This window comes from Chiloscyllium plagiosum, chromosome 10 (genome assembly GCF_004010195.1).
Source record: "Chiloscyllium plagiosum isolate BGI_BamShark_2017 chromosome 10, ASM401019v2, whole genome shotgun sequence".
NCBI lineage: Eukaryota > Metazoa > Chordata > Chondrichthyes > Orectolobiformes > Hemiscylliidae > Chiloscyllium > Chiloscyllium plagiosum.
Window position 1 is genome coordinate 87,123,101 of NC_057719.1, and position 22,823 is coordinate 87,145,923.

Here is a 22,823-nt window from a genome sequence, read left to right on the forward strand (position 1 = left end):
CTCCATTTCTAGGCCAGTACTGTGCATCCCTTTCTCATAAATTCCCTCTTTCACACATTCTTATTCACAGGCAGTTAGATCAATGATGGCCATTTGTTAGGAAAATTTGTTATAATTGGCTTTGGGAACACAGAGGAGAAAGTGAGGTCTGCAGATGCTGGAGATCAAAGTTGAAACTTTATTGCTGGAACAGCACAGCAGGTCAGGCAGCATCCAGGGAACAGGAGATTCGACGTTTCGGGCACAGGCCCTTCTTCAGGATTCTTTGGCCTGTGCCCGAAACGTCGAATCTCCTGTTCCCTGGATGCTGCCTGACCTGCTGTGCTGTTCCAGCAATAAAGTTTCAACTTTGATCTCCAGCATCTGCAGATCTCACTTTCTCCTCGAAGATTTCAACCTACTGCGAATCCTCTTACAAGGATGCCTTCCTTGAAGAAGCTCTCTGCCTCTCTCTACAAAGATTTCAGTGAGTCCCTAACACTCTCTGCTCATTCCTGAAGAAGGGCCTGTGCCCGAAACGTCGAATCTCCTGTTCCCTGGATGCTGCCTGACCTGCTGTGCTGTTCCAGCAATAAAGTTTCAACTTTGGGAACACAGATCATTACAAGTTTATTCTTGTTTGATTAACTGACAAGATAATTAGTGTATCTGCATCCTTTTTAAGACTTGGATCCCAATACATAAGGATGATCATTCATCACCCCATGGAGAGCCAGGGCCTATGAAAGATGGAGGGGACTGATCTACCAGTCAAGACAATTAATCAAACCATCTGGATTGATAACACATTTCTTAGTTTGGACTAAATGTTACCACATGGCATAATGGAGAGATGTAGAACAGATAATGTGAAATCCCTTTTGGATATGGAGGAGTGATGTCTCATGGATCTGTGCTAGAACTTGTTCTTTTTGTTTATATGCAGGTTAGCTGCTGCTAGTACAGGAAGAGCATGTGGGACCTTGCAGCTGGATGTAGTGGTATATGATATAAAGGAAGCAGTTACAGTTTAATGCAGAGTATTGTATCAAGAAAAGACTGCAACCAATTTATGCACTGCAAGCTGACACAAACATCAACATGATAATGACCAACTCATCTGCTTTTGAGCCTGAAACTTTGAGACTTACAAAGCAAGAATGCTCCCAACTGAGTCATGGTTCCCAGGGTTCATTTGTTCCTTTTAACAGTGATGTTTTTCAGTACTATTCTGGGACTTCGTTGCCAGTACAAGTGAAGTTGTCAGATGAGCCATGATCTCACTGGGGGAGCAGACTCCATGGTCTGAATGGCTTACTTTTACTCCTGTCTTTTGGTCTTAACTTTAGTTTTCATACATTTTTGTCACAGAATATGTGACAAAAGCAGACATTTTATGCACACTTAAAGTCCTTGAATCACACAACATAGAAACAGACCCTTCAGTCCAACGTGTCTACACCAGCCAGATATCCTAAACTGAAGTAGTCCCATTTCCATCTTTTGGCCCAGATCTTCTAAACCCTTACCATTCATGGACCGATCCATATGCCATTTAAACATTTGTATTTGTACTTGTCTCTACCATTTCCTATGGCAGCTCATTTCGGATACACACCGCCCTCTGCTTGACAAAGTTACCCCTCATGTCCTTTTTAAATCTGTCCTCAAGTTTTGGACTCCGTCACCCTAGCAAAAAGATCATGGCTATTCACCCTATCTATGCCCCTCATGATTTTATAAATGTCTGTAAGGTCACCCATCAGTCACTGAAGCTCCAGGAGGAAAAGGCCCACCTATTCACCTCCCTCAAACCCTCCAGACCCAGCAAAATCTTTGTAAGTCTTTGCTGCACCCTGTCAACTTTAACAACATCCTTCCTATAGTAAGGTGTCTAGAATTGTACACAGTATTCCAAAAGTGGCCTCACCTATGTGCTATACAGCCTCAACCTAATATCCCAACTCTCTACTCGCTGCATTGACCAGTGAAGGAAAGCTTGCCAAATATCTGCTTCCCCACCGTATCTACCTGCGACTCCACTTTCAAGGAACTGTGCATCTGCACACTAGGTGTCTTTGTTTGGCAACACTACCCAGGACCCTACCATTTGAGGGTATAAATCTTGCCCTGATTTACCTTACTAAAACCTCTCATTTATCTAAATTAAACTCAATCAGCCATTTCTCGCCCCTGATAAGGTCCCATTGTAATCTTAGATAACCACCTTCACTGTCCACTTCACCACCAATTTTGGCGTCAACTGCAAACTATTAACTATGTCTCCTATGTTCTCATCCAAATCAACTTTTATAATTCCTCCCATCTTCTCCCACATTTTGCACTATATCCTTCTCTTTGTTTTTCCCTCATGCTTGTCCAACTTCCCTTATTTTTTCTTTCCAAACTATTCTATTCCCCTAAATTATCTATAGTCTTAAGTGCCACATTCAGGATTGGCTAGCTCAGTTGGCTGGTTTGCAATGCAGAGTGAAACTAATAACTTGGGTTCAATTCCTGCACTGACTGAGGTCACAATGAAAGATTGTCCTTTTCAACCTGTCCATTGACCTGCGGTGAATTCTCTCTGATGAGAGGAGCTCTGTGGTCCAGAAGGACTTTGTGACTTTTATCTATCTTAATGAATCTGCTTTGATCTTAATGAATTTTGGATCGGCGAAAGGGACCAAATGACCTACTCTTGTTCCTATTTGTTATAGTTTTACTCTCACCTTTGAATAAAAGTTTTTGTACTATCCCCCGTTGGATATTTTGGTGGATGTCTTAGACTGACACACAGTATTTGAATTTTGCCTCTCAAATGGACACCTGTTCTTTTCATAGAACATGGAACAGTACAGCATAGTATAGGCCCTTCGCCCCTTAATGTTGTGCCAGCCTTTTGTCCTACTCCAAGATCAGACGGACCTACATACCCTTCATTGTACTATCTTCCATGAGCCAATCCAAGAGTTGCTTAAATGTCCGTCTACTACCACTGCTGGCAGTGCATTCCACGCACCTACTACTCTGACATCTTCCTTAAACATTCCTCCAATTACCTTAAAATAATGCTCCCTCCTGATAAACATTTCCACCATGGGAAAGTCTCTGGCTATTCACTGTTTCTGTGCCTCTCATCATCTTGTGCACCTCTATCAAGTCACCTCTCATCCTTCTTCACTCCAATGAGAAAGGCCCGAGCTCCCTCAACCTTTCTTCATAAGACATGCCCTCCAGTCCTAGCACCATCCTCCTCTGCACCCCCTCTAAAGCTTCCACATCTTTTCTATTATGAGGCGACCAGAACTGAGCACAATATTCCAAGGGTAGTCAAACCAAAACTCTATAGATCTGCAGCATACCCTTGCGGCTTTTAAATTTAATTTCCCTGCTAATGAAAGACAACACCACATGCCGCCTTAATAACCTTACCAACTTGGGTGTCAATTTTGAGGTATCTGTAGACACGGACTCCAAGATCTCTCTGTTCCTCCATACTGCCAAGAATCATGCCTTTAACCCTGTTTTCTGCATTCAAATTCAACCTTCCAAAGTGAATGACTTCACACTTCTTTCCGAGTTGTACTCCATCTGCCAGTTCCGCATCCTGTCAATGTCCCATTGCAACCTACAACAGCCCTCCACACTATCTGCAAATTCGCCTACCTTCGTGTTATCGGCATACTTACTAACCCACCCATTCACTTTCTCATCCAAGTCATTTATGAAAATCACAGAGCAGAGATCCCAGAACAAATCCCTGCGGAACATCGCTAGTCATTGAGCTCTAGGCTGAATATTTTCCATCAATCACATCAACCTCTGGCTTCTATGGGCCAGCCAATTCTGTATCCAGACAGACAGGTTTCCCTGCATCCCATGCATCCTTACTTTCAGAATGAGCCTGCCAAGCGGAACCTTCTCAAATGCCTTGCTAAAATCCTCATACATCACATTCACTGCTCTACCTTCATCCTTGTGTTTTGTCACATCCTCAAAGAATTCAATAATGTTTGTGAGGTATGCCCGTCACAAAGCATGACAATTATCTGTAATCAAAATATGATTTTCCAAATAATCATAAATTCTCTCTTTCAGAATCCTGTCTAATATTTAGTCCATCATATAAGACTGACTGGTCCATAATTCCCAGAATTATCCCTATTCCCTTTCTTGAACATTTACCACTTTCCAATCATCCAGCATTATTTCAGTGGACAGTGAGGATGCAAAGATCATCACGAAAAGAACAGCCGTGTCTTCTCTCGTTTCCTGTAGTAACCAAGGGTATTTTCCATCTGGCCCAGGGGATTTATCCATCCTTACGTTTTTCAAATTTTTCAGCACATCTTCCTTCCTAATATCAACTTGTCCTAGCATATTGGTCTGATTCACACTGTCCTCAGAAACATCAAGGTCCCTCTCGTGAATACTGAAGCAAAGAAGTATGCATTAAGGACTTCCCTTACTACTACCAACTCCAGGCGCAAGTTCCCTCCACTATCCTTGATTGGCCCTGCCCTCACTCTGGCCATCCTGTTGTTCCTCACAAGTGTAGAACGCCGTGGGCGGCACGGTGGCACAGTGGTTAGCACTGCTGCCTCGCAGCGCCAGAGACCCGGGTTCACTTCCCGACTCAGGCGACTGACTGTGTGGAGTTTGCACGTTCTCCCCGTGTCTGCGTGGGTTTCCTCCGGGGGCTCCGGTTTCCTCCCACATTCCAAAGATGTGCAAGTCAGGTGAATTGGCCATGCTAAATTGCCCGTAGTGTTAGGTAAAGGGGTAAATGTAGGGGTATGGGTGGGTTACGCTTCGGCGGGTCGGTGTGGACTTGTTGGGCCGAAGGGCCTGTTTCCACACTGTAAGTAATCTAATCTAATCTAATCTAATCCTACTCACTAAAACCTTTTCATGCCCCCTTGCGTCTCTAAGTCCATTCTTGAGTTCCTTCCTGGCTACCTTGTAACCCTCTAGAGCCCCTGTCTGATCCTTGCCTCCTCAACCTCAAGTAAGCTTCCTTCTCCCTCTTGACTAAGGTTGAAAGAACCTTGAGTGATAAGGGACATAGTCAAGAGGGAGAAGGAAGCTTACTTGATGTTGAGGAGGCAAGGATCAGACAGGGGCTCCAGAGAGTTACAAGGTAGCCAGGAAGGAACTCAAAAAAAAAAATACAAAAGCTTTACCTTACCAAGCCTCCACACATGGTCTTTTATTTTGGTTAGAGGAGGACATCGGGTGGGAGACAACCACACGTGTAGTGTCTCTGGTTTAGCCACAGCCCAAATACATCAGTCCATGTGTTCAGCAGTCCCCATGTCCACGTCCACTCCTGTTGAGCCTTCGCTTAGCTTATTCACAAGGTAAGTCTTTAAGACCTTCCTTGCAGCCCCCTGGTCCTTGCTGTCACTGCTCCTGCTGCAAATGGAAATGAACACAACTCTAATAGAGATTTTGAGAAGTATGAAAGAGTTGTGATGGAAATGAACATTTCCATCACAACTCTTTCATACTTCTCAAAATCTCTGTTAGATCACTTCTCAACCTTTTGAGAAGAGGCCAGTTGTGTTCATCCTTTCCTTTGACGGATATAATCTTAAACATGTTTTGCGCTTCTCCAATGCCCTGTAAGCTCTTATAATATGGTGACCAGAACACTACACTGCATTCAATTGATGGCTAACTAAGACTTATTAGCCTAACTCTAAATAATAATTGGTCCTGCAGCTATTATTTTACAGGTCCTACTATACACTTGCTGAATTCCTGTCCCTCACCCCTTGCAGCAAATAGTTCGGAGGCATACCTGGTACATGGGAAAATACTGTTTTTATTGGTGGGCAGTCATCTCAGCTCAAGAAAATTTCTGCAGGAGTTGCTCATGATAGTGTTTTCAGTCCAACCATTTTTAGGTGCTTCAACAACCTTTTCTTCATGAAAAAGACACAAGTGGGCGCGTTGACTCATTGTTTATGTTGGTTATCAGTGTTGAATATTTGAAAGTTGATGACAGCAATAGGCAGCTAAGGGGAGTTAAGGCCACTAGCGAATCAGCCAACATCTTATTTTTGATGGGTTGAATAGCCTAAGCTTTCTGTTACTTAATTTTATCGGAGTGGAAACATGGGAACAAATTAAGGAAATTGAGTAAAAAAGAAATAATTCACTAAAATTAACAGGACAGAAGAGTCACAAAGTGATCAAAATTGTCATTTCTACAACAGAAATTCAATTACTTCTTCAGCCAATGTTTATGAAGCCGACAAAGAGAGGTTTACAACTGGGTCCACTCATGGATAATGAAACAGAGCAGATGAGAATTAGGGGAGCATCTCGTAATAATTATCACAACATAAAATGCTTTTAAGATGATTGAGGGCATAACTAGGACCAGTCATAACCGATGATCAAAACACTAACTCAGCCACAAATGTATTCAGTCATGCAGCCGTCAATGTTGTTTGCAGAAGAGAATTCCAAAGGTTTGCAGTTCTCGCAGAAAACAGTCTTCCTCAATTCCAACTTAAGTAGTAGGAGAATCCTTATGTTTAAACTTTGTCCTTAGTTCCCAAGGGGAATATTCTTTCAACATCTATTTATCAAGTCTCCTCAGAATCTTAGGTTAAAACTTCAGTCTCCGATCCAAATGAATACACCTTTTCTCATATGACCACACCAGCCCAAGAATCAGCTGAATGAAATTCCTCACCAATGCCCTGTTCAACCACAGCAAGACTTCTCTACTTCTATCCTCCCATGTCCCTTGGAATTAAGGCCAACATTCTGTTTGCCCTCCTAATTACTTGTTGCACCTGCAGGCTAATTTTGTGGTCTGTGTACAAGACCACCCAGACTCCTTTGTATTGCACTATCTCTCCATTTATGTTATGTTTTATTTTACTCCAAATACCAAAGCTAGACAACCTCTCAATTTCCCACATTAAATACCATCTATCAATTTTGCTGACTTGCTTCATTTATCTGTATCATTTGACAGATTATTTTGTCAAACATGGAGACCAGAATTGCATACAGTATTCCAAAAGTGGCCTAATTAATGTTCTGTACAGCTGCGACATGACCTCCTAACTCCTGTACTCCATACTCTGACCAATAAAGGCAAGCATACCAAATACTGCCTTCACTATCCTATCGACTTGTGACTCCACTTTCAAGGAACTATGAACCTGCTTCTTTGTTCAGCAGCACTCCCCAAGTCTTTACCATTATATGTGTGAGTCCTACCCTGATTTGCCTTTCCAAAATGCAGCACCTCACATTGATCGAAATTAAACTCCATCTGCCACTCCTCAGCCCATTGGGCCATCTGATCAAGATCCTGTTCAGGTACTGAGGACTTAACCACTTTATGCATTTTAAGACCTCTATGTCCCCGCATTCTGTATCTCCCTTGTCCTTTTCCACAGTAAACACTAATGCAAAATACTCATTTAGTATCACCCCCATCTCTTGAGGTTCCACACATGGGACAGCATGCTGAACTTTGAGGGAGCCTTTTGTCCTTAAAGTCTTTCTAAACCCCTTGGGATTCTCCTTAACCCTGTTTGCCAAAGCTATCTCATATCCCCTTTTTGCCTTCCTGATTTCCGTCTTAAGTATACTCCTACTGCCTTTATACTCTTCTCAGGATTCACTGAATTTCTGCTGTCTATACCTGACATTTGCTTCCTTTTTCTTAATAAAAACTTCAGTTTCTCTAGTCAACCAGCATTTCCAACACCACCTAGCCTTTCCTTGAACCCTAACAGAAACATAGTGTCTCTGGACACTCACTATCTCATTTTTGAAGGCTTCCCATTTTCTAGCCATCCCTTTCACTTGCGAACAACTGCCCCAATCAACTTTTGAAAGTTCTTCCCTAATACTGTCAAAATTGGCCTTCCTCCAATTTAGAACTTCAACTTTTAGATCTGGTCTATCCTTTCTCATCACTATTTTAAAACTAATAGAATTATGGTCACTGACCCCAAAATGCTCCCCCACTGACATCTCAGTCACCTGCCCTGCCTTATTTCCCAACAGTAGGTCAAGTTTTGCACCTTCTGTAGTAGGTACATCCACATATTGATTCAGAGCATTTTCTTGTACACACAACAAATTCCTCTCCATCTAAACCCTTATCATTATGGCAGTCCCAGCCTATGTTTGGACAGTTAAAATCCACTACCATAACCACCCTATTATTCTTATAGATAACTGAGGTCCCTTCACAAATTTGTGTCTCAATTTCCTGCTGACTATTGCGGGGGTCTACAGTATAATCCCAATTCCTTTCTTATTTTTCATTTCCACCCAAATAACCGCCCTGGATGTATTTCCAGGAATATCCTCCCTCAGCACAGCCGTGATGTTATCCTTTATCAAAAATGCCATTCTCTCTCCTCTCTTGCCTTCCTTCCTGTGTAGCATTTGTATCCTGGGACATTAAGCTGCCAGTCCTGTCCATCCCTGAGCCATGTTTCTGTAATTGCTGTGATATCCCAGTTCCATGTTCTGAGCTATGCCCTGAGTTCATCTGCTTTCCCTGTTGGGTCTCTTGCATTGAAATAAATACGTTTAAATCATCAGTCCTACTTCGTGCTCTGCTTTGTTCCTGCCTACCCTGACTGTTCAACTTGCTCCCTTTCCCAATTGTAGCAATCTCAGACTGGTCTCTTGCCTCACTATCTCCCTGGGTCCCAACTGCATCCCCCTCCAAAAAAATTTAAACCTAGCAAATCTACCTGCCAGTATATTAGACCCCTTCCAATTCAGGTGCAATCCGCCCTCATTGTACAGGTCACTTTTGGCCGAGAAGAGATTCCAAGGATTCAGAAATGTGAACCCTTCTCCCATATACCAGCTCCTCAACCACACATTCATCTGGTCTGTCCTCCTATTCCCATCCTCACTAGCGTGTAGCACTGAGAGTAATCCAGATAGTACTACCCTCGAGGACCTTTTGTTTTTAAATTTCTGCCTAAGTTTCTATATTCTCCCTTCTGAATCTCATCCTTTTCCCTTCCTGTGATATTAGTTGTAATGTCCACAATGACTTCTTGCTGGCCCCTCTCATTTGAGAATATTCTGCACTGTCTCAGAAGTATCGTTGATCCTGACACCAGGAAGGCAACGCACCATTCTGATTTCTTGCTGTTGGCCACAAACATCTGTCTGTGCCTCTGACTAAAGTAGTCCCCATCACAATCTGTTGTATTTCTTGCTAGTTTTCTCTCATTCTCCAATGTTTCCTGCTTTTGTTTAATTTCCTTCTTCAATTTAAAACTCTTCCAATTTTCTGACCTGCCATTAATTTGTGCACATTTCTTGTTTTCATTTGATTTCATCCTGGTCACTGGATAAATATATGGACGAGAATGGAATAGTGTAGTTTAGATGGGCTTCAGATCGGTGCATCATCACAGGCCGAAGGGCCTGTACTGCACTGTATTGTTCTATGTTAATTTCCTTAATTAGATGAAATGGTCCATACTTCTCTTTAAGTCTCTCTCTTTCACAGTGGAATATATCTTCTGGTTGTACTGATTCTTAAATGTCTGCCACTGTTTCTTTCTGATCTTATTGTCTAACCTATTTTACCATTCCATTTTACCAACTCAGTTTCAGATCATTTATTTAAACCCTCAGACTGTGAAATTCTCTTATAATTACTTTTACCTTGAGGATGCCTTACTGTGAGGTCATAATTAATTAATCTTGTTTCACTATGCATTACTGGATCCAAATAGCCTGTTCACTGGTTAATTTGAGAATGTGATGTTCTGAGCAACTGTCTCATTTTTTGGTTTCATTCATTGGATGTGAGTATTCCTGGCTGGGCCAGCATTTATTGTTCCTCTCTAGTTGCTCTTCAAAAGGTGGTGGTGAGCTGAGCTCATCCTCCACATTAACTTTGCCAACTTGATTCATGTGATCCTCATTGTTAAAATTTTCCACAGTTATTGCAGGATCTTTCCTCTTATTGCCCATATTATGTCATGGTGTACTGTAGGACAATATAAATCTAATGTTGTGGCACCAAGAAGCCGGTTTAATCTGCCATTTCTTTACTTAGCTGTTTCTTGCTTCACCCGAACTGATTCTGCATTTTGATCCTACCAATTTGCTTGTGGCTCAAGTAGGAATCCTGAGATTATGACTTTGTCACTGTCCTTTTATACTTTCACATTTAGCTGTTCATTTTCCCTCTGTATGACCTCTTTAGTCGCCCTGCTTATGTTACTGGTACTCATGTGGGCCACCACAACTGGGTCCTCCAAGTTCTCCTGCATTTATCCCCACAAAAATGCCATATCTGTTAAACAGTTGAAAGGCCTGAAGCTGCTTATTGCTTCTGGGTCCCCACATTTGCCTCTCTTACAGTCCAAACCCTCTTGTCAGTGATCATGGACCAAATCTGAAGGAGTGTGGCAATTGCCATGAGCGAAGCATTTAGGTAATTTTGCACATCCGAATGCATAATGGTATCTGAAGTTCGGACCCCAAATCAAATTCTGAGTCCAGTTCCTTAATATTCAGATGCAGCAGATGTGTTTGCTACATAGCTCACAGGTGTCCACTGTATCCATATACTACAACTACGCATCTCTTATCTTGCCATCTATTTTCCTAAGTTTCAAATGTTTTGAACAGCACCCAATGATTATCCCAAGTTATAATAAGTGTAACTGGTTATACTGTATATCACTCATAGTCTCTTGGTGTATTATTGGTCCCCAGGTTTGATATATTGGGAGCTAAGGTGGGGACATAAAACTCTTAATCACCTTCCTGCACCTATTTACTGCTTCCAGGCTTCAGCTTCGGATCTCGTTGTCTCCGGCTCCCTCTTTTGTGCTGCTCCCTTTTGTGAAGGTCACAAAAGCACCTTCATATTTACTCCACCATATTCTCAGATTTAAGGACCTGGTTTTGCTGCGTCCACTCTCCAGTTGCCACTTTTCTGTGATTTATTTTGTGCGTTTGTCAAACTTCCTTTATTTATACTTGCTCACCATCTAATGCACTGAGTCAGCCATTGCTGGGAAGAGAACCAGTGTAAACTAGTCATTGCAGCTGCCTGTTTCACTATTACGTGGTCTCTTGACTACCCCTGTTCGTGTGATTGATCTTTGTATTTTACTTCTGTCCACGTGGATTTTGTTTGTGGTTCACCAAAAGCTATAATTTCATTCTACTGTGTATGTTATCTCAAATAAATAGAGCTGTGCCAGCGCTCTTTTCCATTTTCATATTTTCTAAGTATATTATGCCTTGTAGTGTTTCATTCCTAATTTTGGTATTCCCGTAATGAAAACAAATTGCTGGAGGAATTCTGCTCTCGCAGCATCTGTGGAGAAAGAAACATGAGTCAACATTTCAATTCCAGTGACTTCTCATTGGGTTATGAAGAAGTGTCATTAGATTTGAAATGTTAGTTCTATTTTTCTGCTGAATTTCTCGAGCATTTTCTGTTTTTATTTGAAATTTTCAGCATTCACGGTATTTTGTTTTTGTGGTCTTTCTGGATGTTATATTAATGTCTCTATATTCCTTATATCAGAATCCTCAATTTATTGTTGCCTCCAGTTCTATTGATTCATTACGGACAAAAATAGCAATAATGTTTTTCTTTGATCTATGGTGTTGATTTGATGTTTGTCGTTGGGGTCAATTTTATTGAGATATCGGACAAATCAATCTCATTTAACAGTCGCATAGGTTAGACCTTTTATCACTTTTCTTTCAATTTACAAATTGTTATTCATTTCATTATAAGGTAGAAAACAAAATATTTTACTTGGCATTCAGTGGTACTGGTACCGTCAAGGTAAATGAAATAACATTTGCAGGGAGTGGGTAAATGTCACATGGTTGAGCTTTTCCTAATCAAAACCAGTGGAATCCATTGTCATATGACCAAATCTTCCATATTGCGTCAAACCTGAATTGACCATCCTAGTTCCACTTGGCCTCCTGCTCAATCCCTACGTATGAATGTACAAATTAGGAACAGGAATAGGTTGTTCAGCCCTTTAGGCCTGCTCAACCATTTGATAAGGTCATGGCTGATCTGATTGTGGCCTCAACTCCATTCCAACCACTTCAGTTTAACACAGCCTCAGAAAAATTCAATTATGACCCAGCCTCCACCGCTCACCAGCAAAGGGAATTTCAAAGATCAACAACCTACCAACAGAAAATAATTCTCTTCACTTTAAATGAGTTACGAACTCTAAGCTTACTTCCCACCTACTCAATTGCTAAGCCACTTGCCCCTTGCCATTCTGCTCTTTTTGTTCAACTTCTGCTTTCCACAGAATGGTCTCTGTCAATGCTTCCTCTCCCTCCCACAATCTGCTCACACTCTTTGCCCTTTTAGCCTGTTTGGCGCCTCTATCCATCTCCCCAGCATCCGTCTCATTTTCTCCATCCTGTACTCATACCCACCCCAAACCTCCAGCCTGCTTGCCAGCAACTCACTTTGTTTTCCTGCTTCTCTCCGCTCTGCCTCTCCAGCCTCAACTGAATTGAATTTCTCAGATTTTATGATGAAGGAATTGTTCTCTTCGTTTCAAGGCCCGTTGCTTTAGCCTTTAGGAAATCTGTGTGCAGTGTTCTCGTGCTGTATATAACCATACTTTTCTCCTGTTTAGTTAGTGAATTCCTGTTAATTGACAGCTTGTTTCTGCTTATTAGCATAAGTTACCTGCTTTCAATTGAGTTTGAGATATTAGAAACAAGTCCTGTCCTGTCTTTTTTTTTAACTTGAAGGTTAATGTTTTCAAAAAATTCTGAATATGGGCTGTGGTTTGGCATTGTCCCAGTCTAATTGAAAGCATGGGAATAGAGTCAGAAATCTACAGCACATCAAAAGAACCTTTGGCCCATCTTTATCCTGTGCTGGTCATAAGCAACCACCTAATTACTCTCATCCCATTTTCCAGCACTTGGTCCATAGCCTTATGTGCCTTTGCATCACAAGTGCACAACTAAATACTACTACAAACTCTCCCATCCTTACAACCAGTGAGTTCCAGATTCCCACCACCCTCTTGGTGAAAATGATTTTCCTCACATCTCCTCCAAATTGCCTGTCTCTTCCCTTAAGTCTATGCCCACTGGTCCTTGACCCTTCATTGGGAGAAACGTTTCTTCCTGTCTATCCTATCTATACCACTTAATTTTATACATTTCAGTCTGTCCCCTCTCAATCTCCTCTGCTCCAAAGAAAATAGCCCCAGTCTGTCATTTTAGCTAAAGCACTCCGGCCCAGGAAACATCCTGGTCAATCTCCTTGCCCTCTTCACTGTAATCACATCCCTCAATAATGTGGATTCTAGAGCTATACGCAATATTCTAACCATGGCCAAAGCAACGTTTTTATACAGCTCCAGCATAACCTCCTTGCGCTTAAACTTTGGTTAATACAGGCAAGCATTCCATATGGTGCCTTAATCTACCTGTCCGACTACTTCTCAGGGACAGTACACATGCACACCAAGGTCCCTTTGATCCTCAGTGCTTCCCAGCTTCTTACCTTGCATTGTGCATATAGTTACCTTGTTTGTCCTGCTCAAGTGCATCAGCTCATGTTTATCGGTTTGAATTCCGTTTGCCTGATGTTCATCTGACCAGCACATGTATATCCTCCTGTAATCTAAGGCTATCCTCTCACTATTTATCATCCCACCAATTTTTATAACATCTGTAAACTTAGTGATAAACTCTCTTACATTGAAGTCTAAATCATTTATGCCCCCAACACTGACTCCTGTGGGACACCACTGGATGCAGACCTCCAGTTGGAAAAACACCCCTCAACTATCACCCTCTGCTTACTGTCACTCAGCCAAGTATGGATTCATGATTTGGAGATGCCGGTGTTGGACTGGGGTGTACAAAGTTCAAAATCGCACAACACCAGCTTATAGTCCAACAGGTTTAATTGGAAGCGCACTAGTTTTTGAAGCGCCGCTCCTTCATCAGGTGGTTGTGAAGGACACAATTGTAAGGCACAAAATTTATAGCAAAAGTTTACAGTGTGATGTAACTGAAATTATACATTGAAAAATACCTTGATTGTCTGTTGAGTCTTTCATCTGTTCGAATACCATGATAGTTTCACTACTTTCATGTGCAAATCACAAAACCTTTTTTAAAAAGTTGCATTCTCAGGTTAGCTGTAACAGTTGGTGTGAGCTAGAATATGTTGAAGGTGTTAGGCCACTGTGTTCTCTGTCTATGCCATGATGTTTAGATAGATTCTAGATTTGGAAGGTGCTGTTGAAGGAACCTTGGTGATTACCACAGTATATTTTGCAGATGGCGCATACTGTTGTCACAGGAAATCAGACCATTAGAAAGATAATTCATTCCCCTATTCTCCCTGAACACTGTATTTTTGCAGACAGGTTTATGAAGGGTGAAGGCATCTGGGCAGACAAGGTGCTGGTGTGGACCTGTTGAATGATGGAGCATGCTTGAGGAGCTTAATAGACTACTCATGTTCCCACTTATGGTTTTAAGGAGGCTATCATATCTGCACCAGTCAACAAAGATATAACTATGCTAATTCTATTCTGGGGTAATGTGAGGGGAGGGGAAATGAGGAAACTGGTGAAATCCACATTGATCCCATGTGGTTGGAGGGTCCGAAGGCGGAAGATGAGGTGTTCTTTCTCTAGGCGTCAGGTGGTTAGGGTTTGGCAATGGAGGAGGCTAGGACCTCTATCGCCAAACCCTAACCACCTGATGCCTGGAGGAAGGATACCTCATGTTCCCACTTGGGACTTTCCAACCACATGGGATCAATGTGGATTTCACCAGTTTCCTCATTTTCCACTTCTCCCACCTTATCCCAGATCCAACCTTCCAACTTGACATCACCCTCATGACCTGTCCTACCTGTCCATCTTCCTTCCCACCTATCCGCTCCACCCTCCTCTCCAACCTTATCACTATTACCCCACCTCAGTCTACCTCTGAGCTATCTTCACCCAACCCCCCCCCTCCCATTTGTCTCTGCATTCCCTTGGCTCACAAGCCTCATTCCTGAGGAAGGGCTTTTGCCTAAAACGTCAATTCTCCTGCTGTGAATTCTGATGCTGTGTGACCTGCTGTGCTTTTCCAGCATCTCATGCCCGAATCTAATCTCCAGCATTTGCAGTCATAAAGATGTACAGCATGGAAACAGACCCTCCGGTCCAACTCGTCCATGCCGACCAGATATCCCAACCCAATCTAGTCCCACCTGACAGCACCTGGCTCATGTCCCTCCAAATCCCTCCCATTCGTACACCCATCCAGATGCCTTTTAAATGTTGCAATTGTACTCGCCTCCACCAGTTCCTCTGGCAGCTCATTCCATACATGCACCACCCTCAGCATGAAAAAGTTGCCCCTCGGGTCTCTCTTATATCTTTCCCCTCTCACCCTAAACCTATGCCCTCTAGTTCTGGACTTGCCCCACCCAGGGAAAAGACTTTGTCTATTTATCCTATCCAAGTCCCTCATGATTTTATAAACCTCCAGGGAAAACAGCCCTAGCCTATTCAACCCTTCCCTACAGCTCAAATCCTCCAATACGGGCAACATTCTTGTAAATCTTTTCTGAACCCTTTCAAGTTTCACAACATCTTTCCAATAGGAAGGAGACCAGAATTGCACGCAAGATTCCAACAGTGGCCTAACCAATGTCCTGTACAACCGCAACATGTCCTCCCAACTCCTGTACTCAATACTCTGACCGATAAAGGAAAGCATACCAAACGCCGCTTGAAAGTTCTTGCCTCATACCGTCAAAATTGGCCTTTCTCCAATTTAGAACTTCAACTTTTAGATCTGGTCTATCGTTTTCCATCACTATTTTAAAACGAATAGAATTATGGTCGCTGGCCCCAAAGTGCTCCCCCACTGACACCTCAGTCACCTGCCCTGCCTTATTTCCTAAGAGTAGGTCAAGTTTTGCACCTTCTCTCGTAGGTGCATCCACATACTGAATCAGGAAATTTTCTTGTACACACTTAACAAATTCCTCTCCATCTAAACCCTTAACTCTATGGCAGTCCCAGTCTATGCTTGGAAAGTTAAAATCCCCTACCATAACTACCCTATTATTCTTATAGATAACTAAGGTCTCTTAACAAATTTGTGTCTCAATTTCCTGCTATTGGGGGGGTCTACAGTACAATCCCATTAAGGTGATCATTCCTTTTTTATTTTTCAATTCCACCTAAATAACATCCCTGAATGTATTTCCAGGAATATCCTCCCTCAGCACAGCTGTAATGCTATCCCTTATCAAAAATGCCATTCCCCTCCTCTCTTGCCTTCCTTTCTATCCTTCCTGTAGCATTTGTATCCTGTCCATCCCTGAGCCATGTTTCTGTAATTGCTATGATATCCCAGTCCCATGTTCCGAACTCTGCCATAAGTTCATCTGCTTTCCCTGATAGACCTCTTGCATTGAAATAAATGCAGTTTAATTTATCAGTCTTAACTTGTTTTCTGCTTTGTCCCTGCCTGCCCGGACTGTTTGTTCTCAACTTTAGCAGTCTCAGATGGAAATCCTTTCTCACTATCTCCCTGGTAAGGTATAAACAAGGACTGCAGATGCTGGAAACCAGAGTCTAGATTAGAGTGGTGCTGGAAAAGCACAGCAGGTCAGGCAGCATCCGAGGAGCAGGAAAATCGACGTTTCGTGCAAAAGCCCTTCATCAGCCCTTATTCTAGTAAACCACCTCTACTGTCAAGCAATCATATCCTCCCTATAACATGGTCACCATATCTTCATGCAATACTGTAGCTGTGGTCTAATCAATGTTTTATACATAAAGTTCCAGCATAAGCACCTTGCTTTTCTTATTTTCTATCTCTGCAAATGAAGGCAGCCAAAGGGGATCCTGTCTCTTTAAACTGCCAGTTATTCAGTTTGATGCTATGTTGAGCGAGCAACTAAGGAGAGGATCTGGTTCAATGTGTGAGTGAGCAGAGAAACTGGTTCAAGTTGCTGCTAGAAATGCAATGTCAGCTTGTGTCAAAACTCAGCAAAAATCTAGAAATTCAGTAATTAAAGTTTCAGCTGTTTTCAGACTAGGTCCCATTAGGCAGGTTATATGCTTGCAAACAACAGGCTTGGAGTAGCTACAACTTTGCAAAAGTGCTGCAGCGACGGGAAGGGGAAAGGCAGTAAAGCACAGGCCTGGGCAAGATCAGTCTGTAAACAGGTTGCAGCTATTGACCAAAAGCCCACTTGGCATGATTAGTACCCTGGAAAAATGCCCAATGTTCCCCAGTCTGCACCGCTTTTTCAGTTAGTCTATCTCTTTGCTTTCGTTCTGTCTTCCCCCCCCCCACTTCTCTGTACCATCGTGTTACTACAATAATAATTTGCGTTTATCGAGCATCTTTAATGTATTAACATGTGCCAGGGTGTACATCTAAACAAAAAATTCTCACCAAACTCATTTGCCAATCTTAGTTGGTAGCACTCTTGGCTCTGAGTTAAACTGGTGTGTTCAAATCCCAGTTCAGAGACTTGAGAACAGAAGTCTGGGTTGACACTCCACTGCAGTACTGAGAGAGCATGGTCTGCAATTGGAAAGTAAAGGTGATCTCCAGTGTGAACCCACAGACCTATATGTTACCAATGCAAAATTTTGAATAAGAATGGGGAAAGTCTGCCAGTGTCCTGACCACCATTTAATCCTCAATCAACGTCACTCGTCATTGAGAGCTTGTTGTAGATAAATTTGCTGCTGCATTTCATTGGCTGCAGAGCAGTTTGGAAAGTTGAGATTTGGAATAGTATTCTACAAATGCAAGTTTGTAATTTTCATGTGATATTAGCAGAAGTGATCCGTAGCTTTGTCAAATTGCTATTTTAAGCATCCACATTTCTTTTAAATGCTGTAAAAGAGTTGGAGAGGTTTAGGGAGAAGCTTTCATTTCTTCCATCTTGAAGAGCTGAAGGCACAGGGTTGACCAAGGGTTCGGAGTTGGAGAAACATGGATCTGTGAAGTTGTTGAGCTGGGGAGGATACAGTGAAGCTCCTGCCTAACAGCTCATTGACAAAGCCACTGAAATTTATTACCAATAGCACATGTTGATGGAAACACAGTATGTAATATGTGGATCATTGCTTGAAAAACATTTATATTTGTCTTTCTCATTTTACCCAGTTGCCTTCAGTCCCATATTTTGATTGGAGCAAGTCAGACGTTAATGAGAAGCTGTACCAGTGACTGGATCTGGTTGGGTTAAAAATGCCATCTTTACAAGAGGATGAAATGTTTGTCCCAGACCAGCCAGATTTTATTGATGGGCACAGCAGGTTCATTGTGCCCACTCCTGCTCCTAAATACTCTGTTTCTGTATTAGTGTCTTCATTATGCCAGCAAGGTGCTGACCAGTCATGGGATGCACTTCGAGACACCAGCAACCCTCTAGGACATCTCTCAAAATGTCAGTGTTCCTAGGCCTTGGAGTGAACTTGACCATGTACTTGTTGATTAGTCATGATCTCGTTGAATGGCGAAGCAGACTCCAAGCCAAGCAGCTTGTTCCTTGCTCTTGCTCGTATGCTTGGCAGCAAGTGGATTCACCATTTTGCAGTTGTCACTCTGCTTGAGATCAGCTGACTGAGCACAGTCTGTGTGGAGACATGGAAAGGTCAGTCTTTTAGAGACAGCAAAAAAATGCAAAACTGGCCTGAGGTTTTTCTGTCCTGTCCATCTATTTTGTCTCTATTGTTTTATTTAAACATTTCTCGAGACCAAATGTAAATGCAGGTTTCAGCTTTACACAATCATAATGACTTTCAGCATCTGTGAAAGGGATTTCCTGTTAGTGACTTAATGTGACCTTAATATGGAGAATACAGCTCTATTCATGAGGCACATTATTTCAAACAGCAAGTTGGGGGGTGGGGGTGAATAGTTTGGAAATTCAAACTGAGTTTGTTTAAATAGTAAAATGAGGTGATTGGAGGGAGTGCTTTCGATTCTCTGCACTCTTCTCCCGCCCTTTCATCAAAATAAGTACTTAGTAGTCAGCGTAACACCAAAAAAGGCTAACAGTTCAGACATTAGATTGTTGTTTCTGAGATGCAAGTGTTATATATTTCGCAAGAAACACAGGATGTTCAGTCCTGACTAAGAAAACAAATAGGGGTTTGGGAGTGGGCCCTGTTCTGGGAGTGTTCTGCCAGTTTCAAGCACCATTTAACCATGCCTTGCTGAGTTACTGCAGGTCTCTTCAGCCAATAATCAATTAACCCTTCAATTGCCAGCAATGCCAGAGAATAGACCCTGTCCAGGACGGTGGCTAATTTCGGCCGTAACTATCAAGGGCTGCTTTAGTACTCTCTTAGTTTTATATAATTAATCACTTTTCTAACATAATATAGTATTTTATTCACAGGTGCTTCCTCACTATCTCCCATTCCAACTCCTATCTGTTTTAATCCAAAAGTTTTAAGTTGGCATGTTTTCTGTCTCAACCAAGATCCATTATACTTTCAAACCATTGACTCCAGCAATGTTAGTCTTTCTACCCTGTACTTACCGTGTCCCCTTCCTTGCCTCAAATCCCCCCCACCCTCCTCCTCAACCACCACTACTTCTGCCACCAGCAAAAGACTGTTACTCAGGCAGATTGAAACCAGGATTTGGTAGGTTAGGCATAGATGATAGTTGTGGTCATTTTAGAATGGGGTTGTGAAGGTGTCTGTAACCAGCAACTGGAGCCTAATCACAAGGAATGCTCCCCTGGTGCTTGAGGAATTAGTTCTGCAGCATGCACACTGATTCTGTGTGGTCCACCTGTTGGAAGGTATTTGGGATGTAGATTATTCTGGCATGACTTGAGCACTCCCCTTTGTTTCCCCAGGTTTATGTACAGAGCTGACTTAAGATTTGGAAAAATATGACCAGGAGTAGACCATTAAACCTGCTCTGCCATTCATTTAAGATCATAGCTGATCTCATTAGGTCTCAGTTGCACTTGCTTGCTTGTTCCCTCATAATTTTCAATGCTTCTGTCAATTTTTAAAAAAAATCTAGCTCACTCAACCTTGAATATTGTTAAGGGCCTAACCTCCTCCGCTGTCGAACAATTCCAAAGACCTTTTGCAAGAAGAAATTCTTCCTTATTTCTGTCTGATTGGGAGACCTTTAATTTTAAACTGTCCTCTCTAGTTGTAGATTCCCTGACGAAGCAAACTTCCTCTCAGCATTCACTTTCTCAAAATCCTGCAGAATTCCCTTCTGTTTCTCCCAGATTATGTACAATTGTCACACACGTGCAAATGCACAGATGCAGACCCGTACTCTCTCAGACCACCCTCCCCCCCACCCCCACACTTCTCTGCGCCACCTGCAGTGCCTTCACATTCTAAGCGTAATAACTAGAATGGTGTAGTAGATTTCAGATGAAACTGAATTTAGAAATTATTTTAGAAAGGCTCACCGTGACTAACTTTGCATTCTGTGTACATCTTGCATTTTTGATAATATAGGTCTATCAATATTGCTGTCAATAGTTAGGAATTCTGTTTTTCCTTTATTGATTCCCATCCTGAATGTTGTTTCAGGAGTACATGGTCTTCAGACAACATACTTACATGAGACTGGATGGCTCATCAAAAATATCTGAGAGACGGGACATGGTGGCAGACTTTCAAAGCAGGTAAGTGATAGACTGTGCTGCAGTGCGTCAGTCTGCAACTGCTTTTCAACAATATTGAAACAACTTTGATTCCTTCCTTATTTCTCAAACCTTTATCGAGAGGGATATTGGCATAATCTTTCCTTGGCATCCTAAACAGGCTACTATCCCAGAATATATTCATTTTTACCCATGTTCAAGTATTATTCAAAGTCAGAAGTCTCACAACACCAGGTCCTAATCCAACCGGTTTACTTGAAATCACAAGCTTTCAAAGCATAGCCCCTTCATTATGGTTAAAATCAGCCTAGAGGGAAGTTTGCAGTGGCATTTCACTGGGGTCTCTTGTACCCTTTCTTTTCATGATGTCTAAATAAATGATAATGTGTTTCAATTTTGGAGGATGACACAGATCTTGGAAAAATTGTAATTGGAGAGGAGGACAGTGTAGAACTCCAAAAGAGAGCAGAAAAGCTTGTGGAATGGTCAGATGAAGTTCAATCTGGAGATTTTGGTACGAACATGGAGAGACCATACAAAATAAAGGTGTTGCAGAAACAGACCAGGGTGTGCATGTCCATCTGTCATTAAAGGTAGCAGAGCAGGTAGCGAGAGCTGTTAATAAAGCAATACAGATTTCATTAATAGAGATTTAGAGTTTAAGAGCCAGCAGTTGCCAGGGTTTGAGCTATAAGGAGAGACTGAATCAGCTGGGCTGTATCCCTGGAGTGTTGGAGTCTGAGGGCTCACCTTAGAGGTTTATAAAATCATGAGAATGGATAGGATAAATAGACAAGGTCTTTTCCTGGAGGGAGAGTCCAGGACTGGAGGGCAAAGGTTCAGGATTAAAGCAGAAAGATTTAAAAGAGACTTAAGGGGCAACTTTTTCATGCAGCTGGTGGTGCTTGTATGGAATGAGCTTACAAATGAAGTGGTGGAGGCTGGTACAGTTACAACATTTCAAAGGCATCTGGATGGGTATATGAATAGGAAGGGTTTAGAAGGATAAGGGCCAAGTGCTGACCAATGGGACTAGATTAATTTAGGATATCTGGTCAGCATGGATGAGTTGAACCGAAGGGTCTGTTTCCGTGCTGTACATCTCTATGACTCCCAAGTTTATGCCTCAGCTGGGTTATTGTATAGAGTTCTGGGTGTCAGGGAAAGCATTGGAGAGAGTACAGAAGAGGTTAATGAGAATGATTCCAGAGGTGAGACTTCAATTATGAGGATGGATTGGAGAAGATGGGAATGTTTACCTTGGAGAGGCAAAGACCATGAGAAGATTTGTTAGATGTTTTAGAAATCATTAGGTGGAGGGATTGGACAAGGTAGATGGAGGTAAACTATTCCCATTTGGAAATGGATTGTGAATTATGGGCACATTTTTGAAGGCTTTGCAAAAAGAAGCAAATGTGAAGTGAAAAATATTTCCCCGAGTAATTAGGAAATGCTGTGTACTGCTTAGAATTTTGGTGGAGTCAGAGTCAATTGAGATGTTCAAGGGGGCATCGGATAATAATTTAACTAGAAACAATGGCAGGGTTACAGGGAAACGGCGTTAAGTCAAAATGCTCAGAGCTGGCGCAACCACAACAAGTCAAATGACTAACTGTATCTATTGTTCTGTGCAATGGATTAACAAGCCACTCAGTTAAACTCAACATTGAGGTTATCCATCATATCAAGGGCATTTGGGGACAGGCAATAAATGCTGAATGTCACCTAAGAGCAACTGTGTGCCATGAGTTATTAAAATAGGTTAGGGTGTGACAAGACACTTAACAGAAGGATAATGCAAAAATATTTAATTTAGTGAATAGAACACATGTTCATAGAAGTAAATTTTAAGTGTCTGAAAGGAGGGGAGAAAGACAGAGCTAGGCAGACGAAACTGCAGCTACCAATGACAGAATAATTAAATAATATTGAAGTAAAAGAAGGCACTAGAGGAGCAAACATCTCAAAGATTGTAGGACTCTAGAAGGCTACAAAGATGGGAAAGTGAAGCCATTGAGTGATTTTATAAGACCAGAGTGGGAATTTTAAAATTGAGTTGTCATCAAAGCAGGAACCAGCGTAGGTGAACATAGACAGGAGCATGAGCCACACCAAATAAAGAAAAGTTTCCTAATACAGTCTTTAAGTTTACTACTTTTAGCATCCTCTGATCTGC

The 22,823-nt window shown here is 42.0% G+C and overlaps 1 protein-coding gene across 3 annotated transcripts in view; it reads left to right on the top strand.

The window, feature by feature from the left end:
• The window catches only part of ino80 (INO80 complex ATPase subunit), a 214,232-nt gene that overhangs the window by 168,309 nt on the left and 23,100 nt on the right, over window positions 1–22,823 (top strand). For all 3 annotated transcript variants that reach the window (XM_043698306.1, XM_043698307.1, XM_043698308.1), the window contains exon 28: window positions 20,574–20,668. In XM_043698306.1, the coding sequence (XP_043554241.1) occupies window positions 20,574–20,668 (95 nt within the window). The remainder of the gene's footprint in view (window positions 1–20,573; window positions 20,669–22,823) is intronic.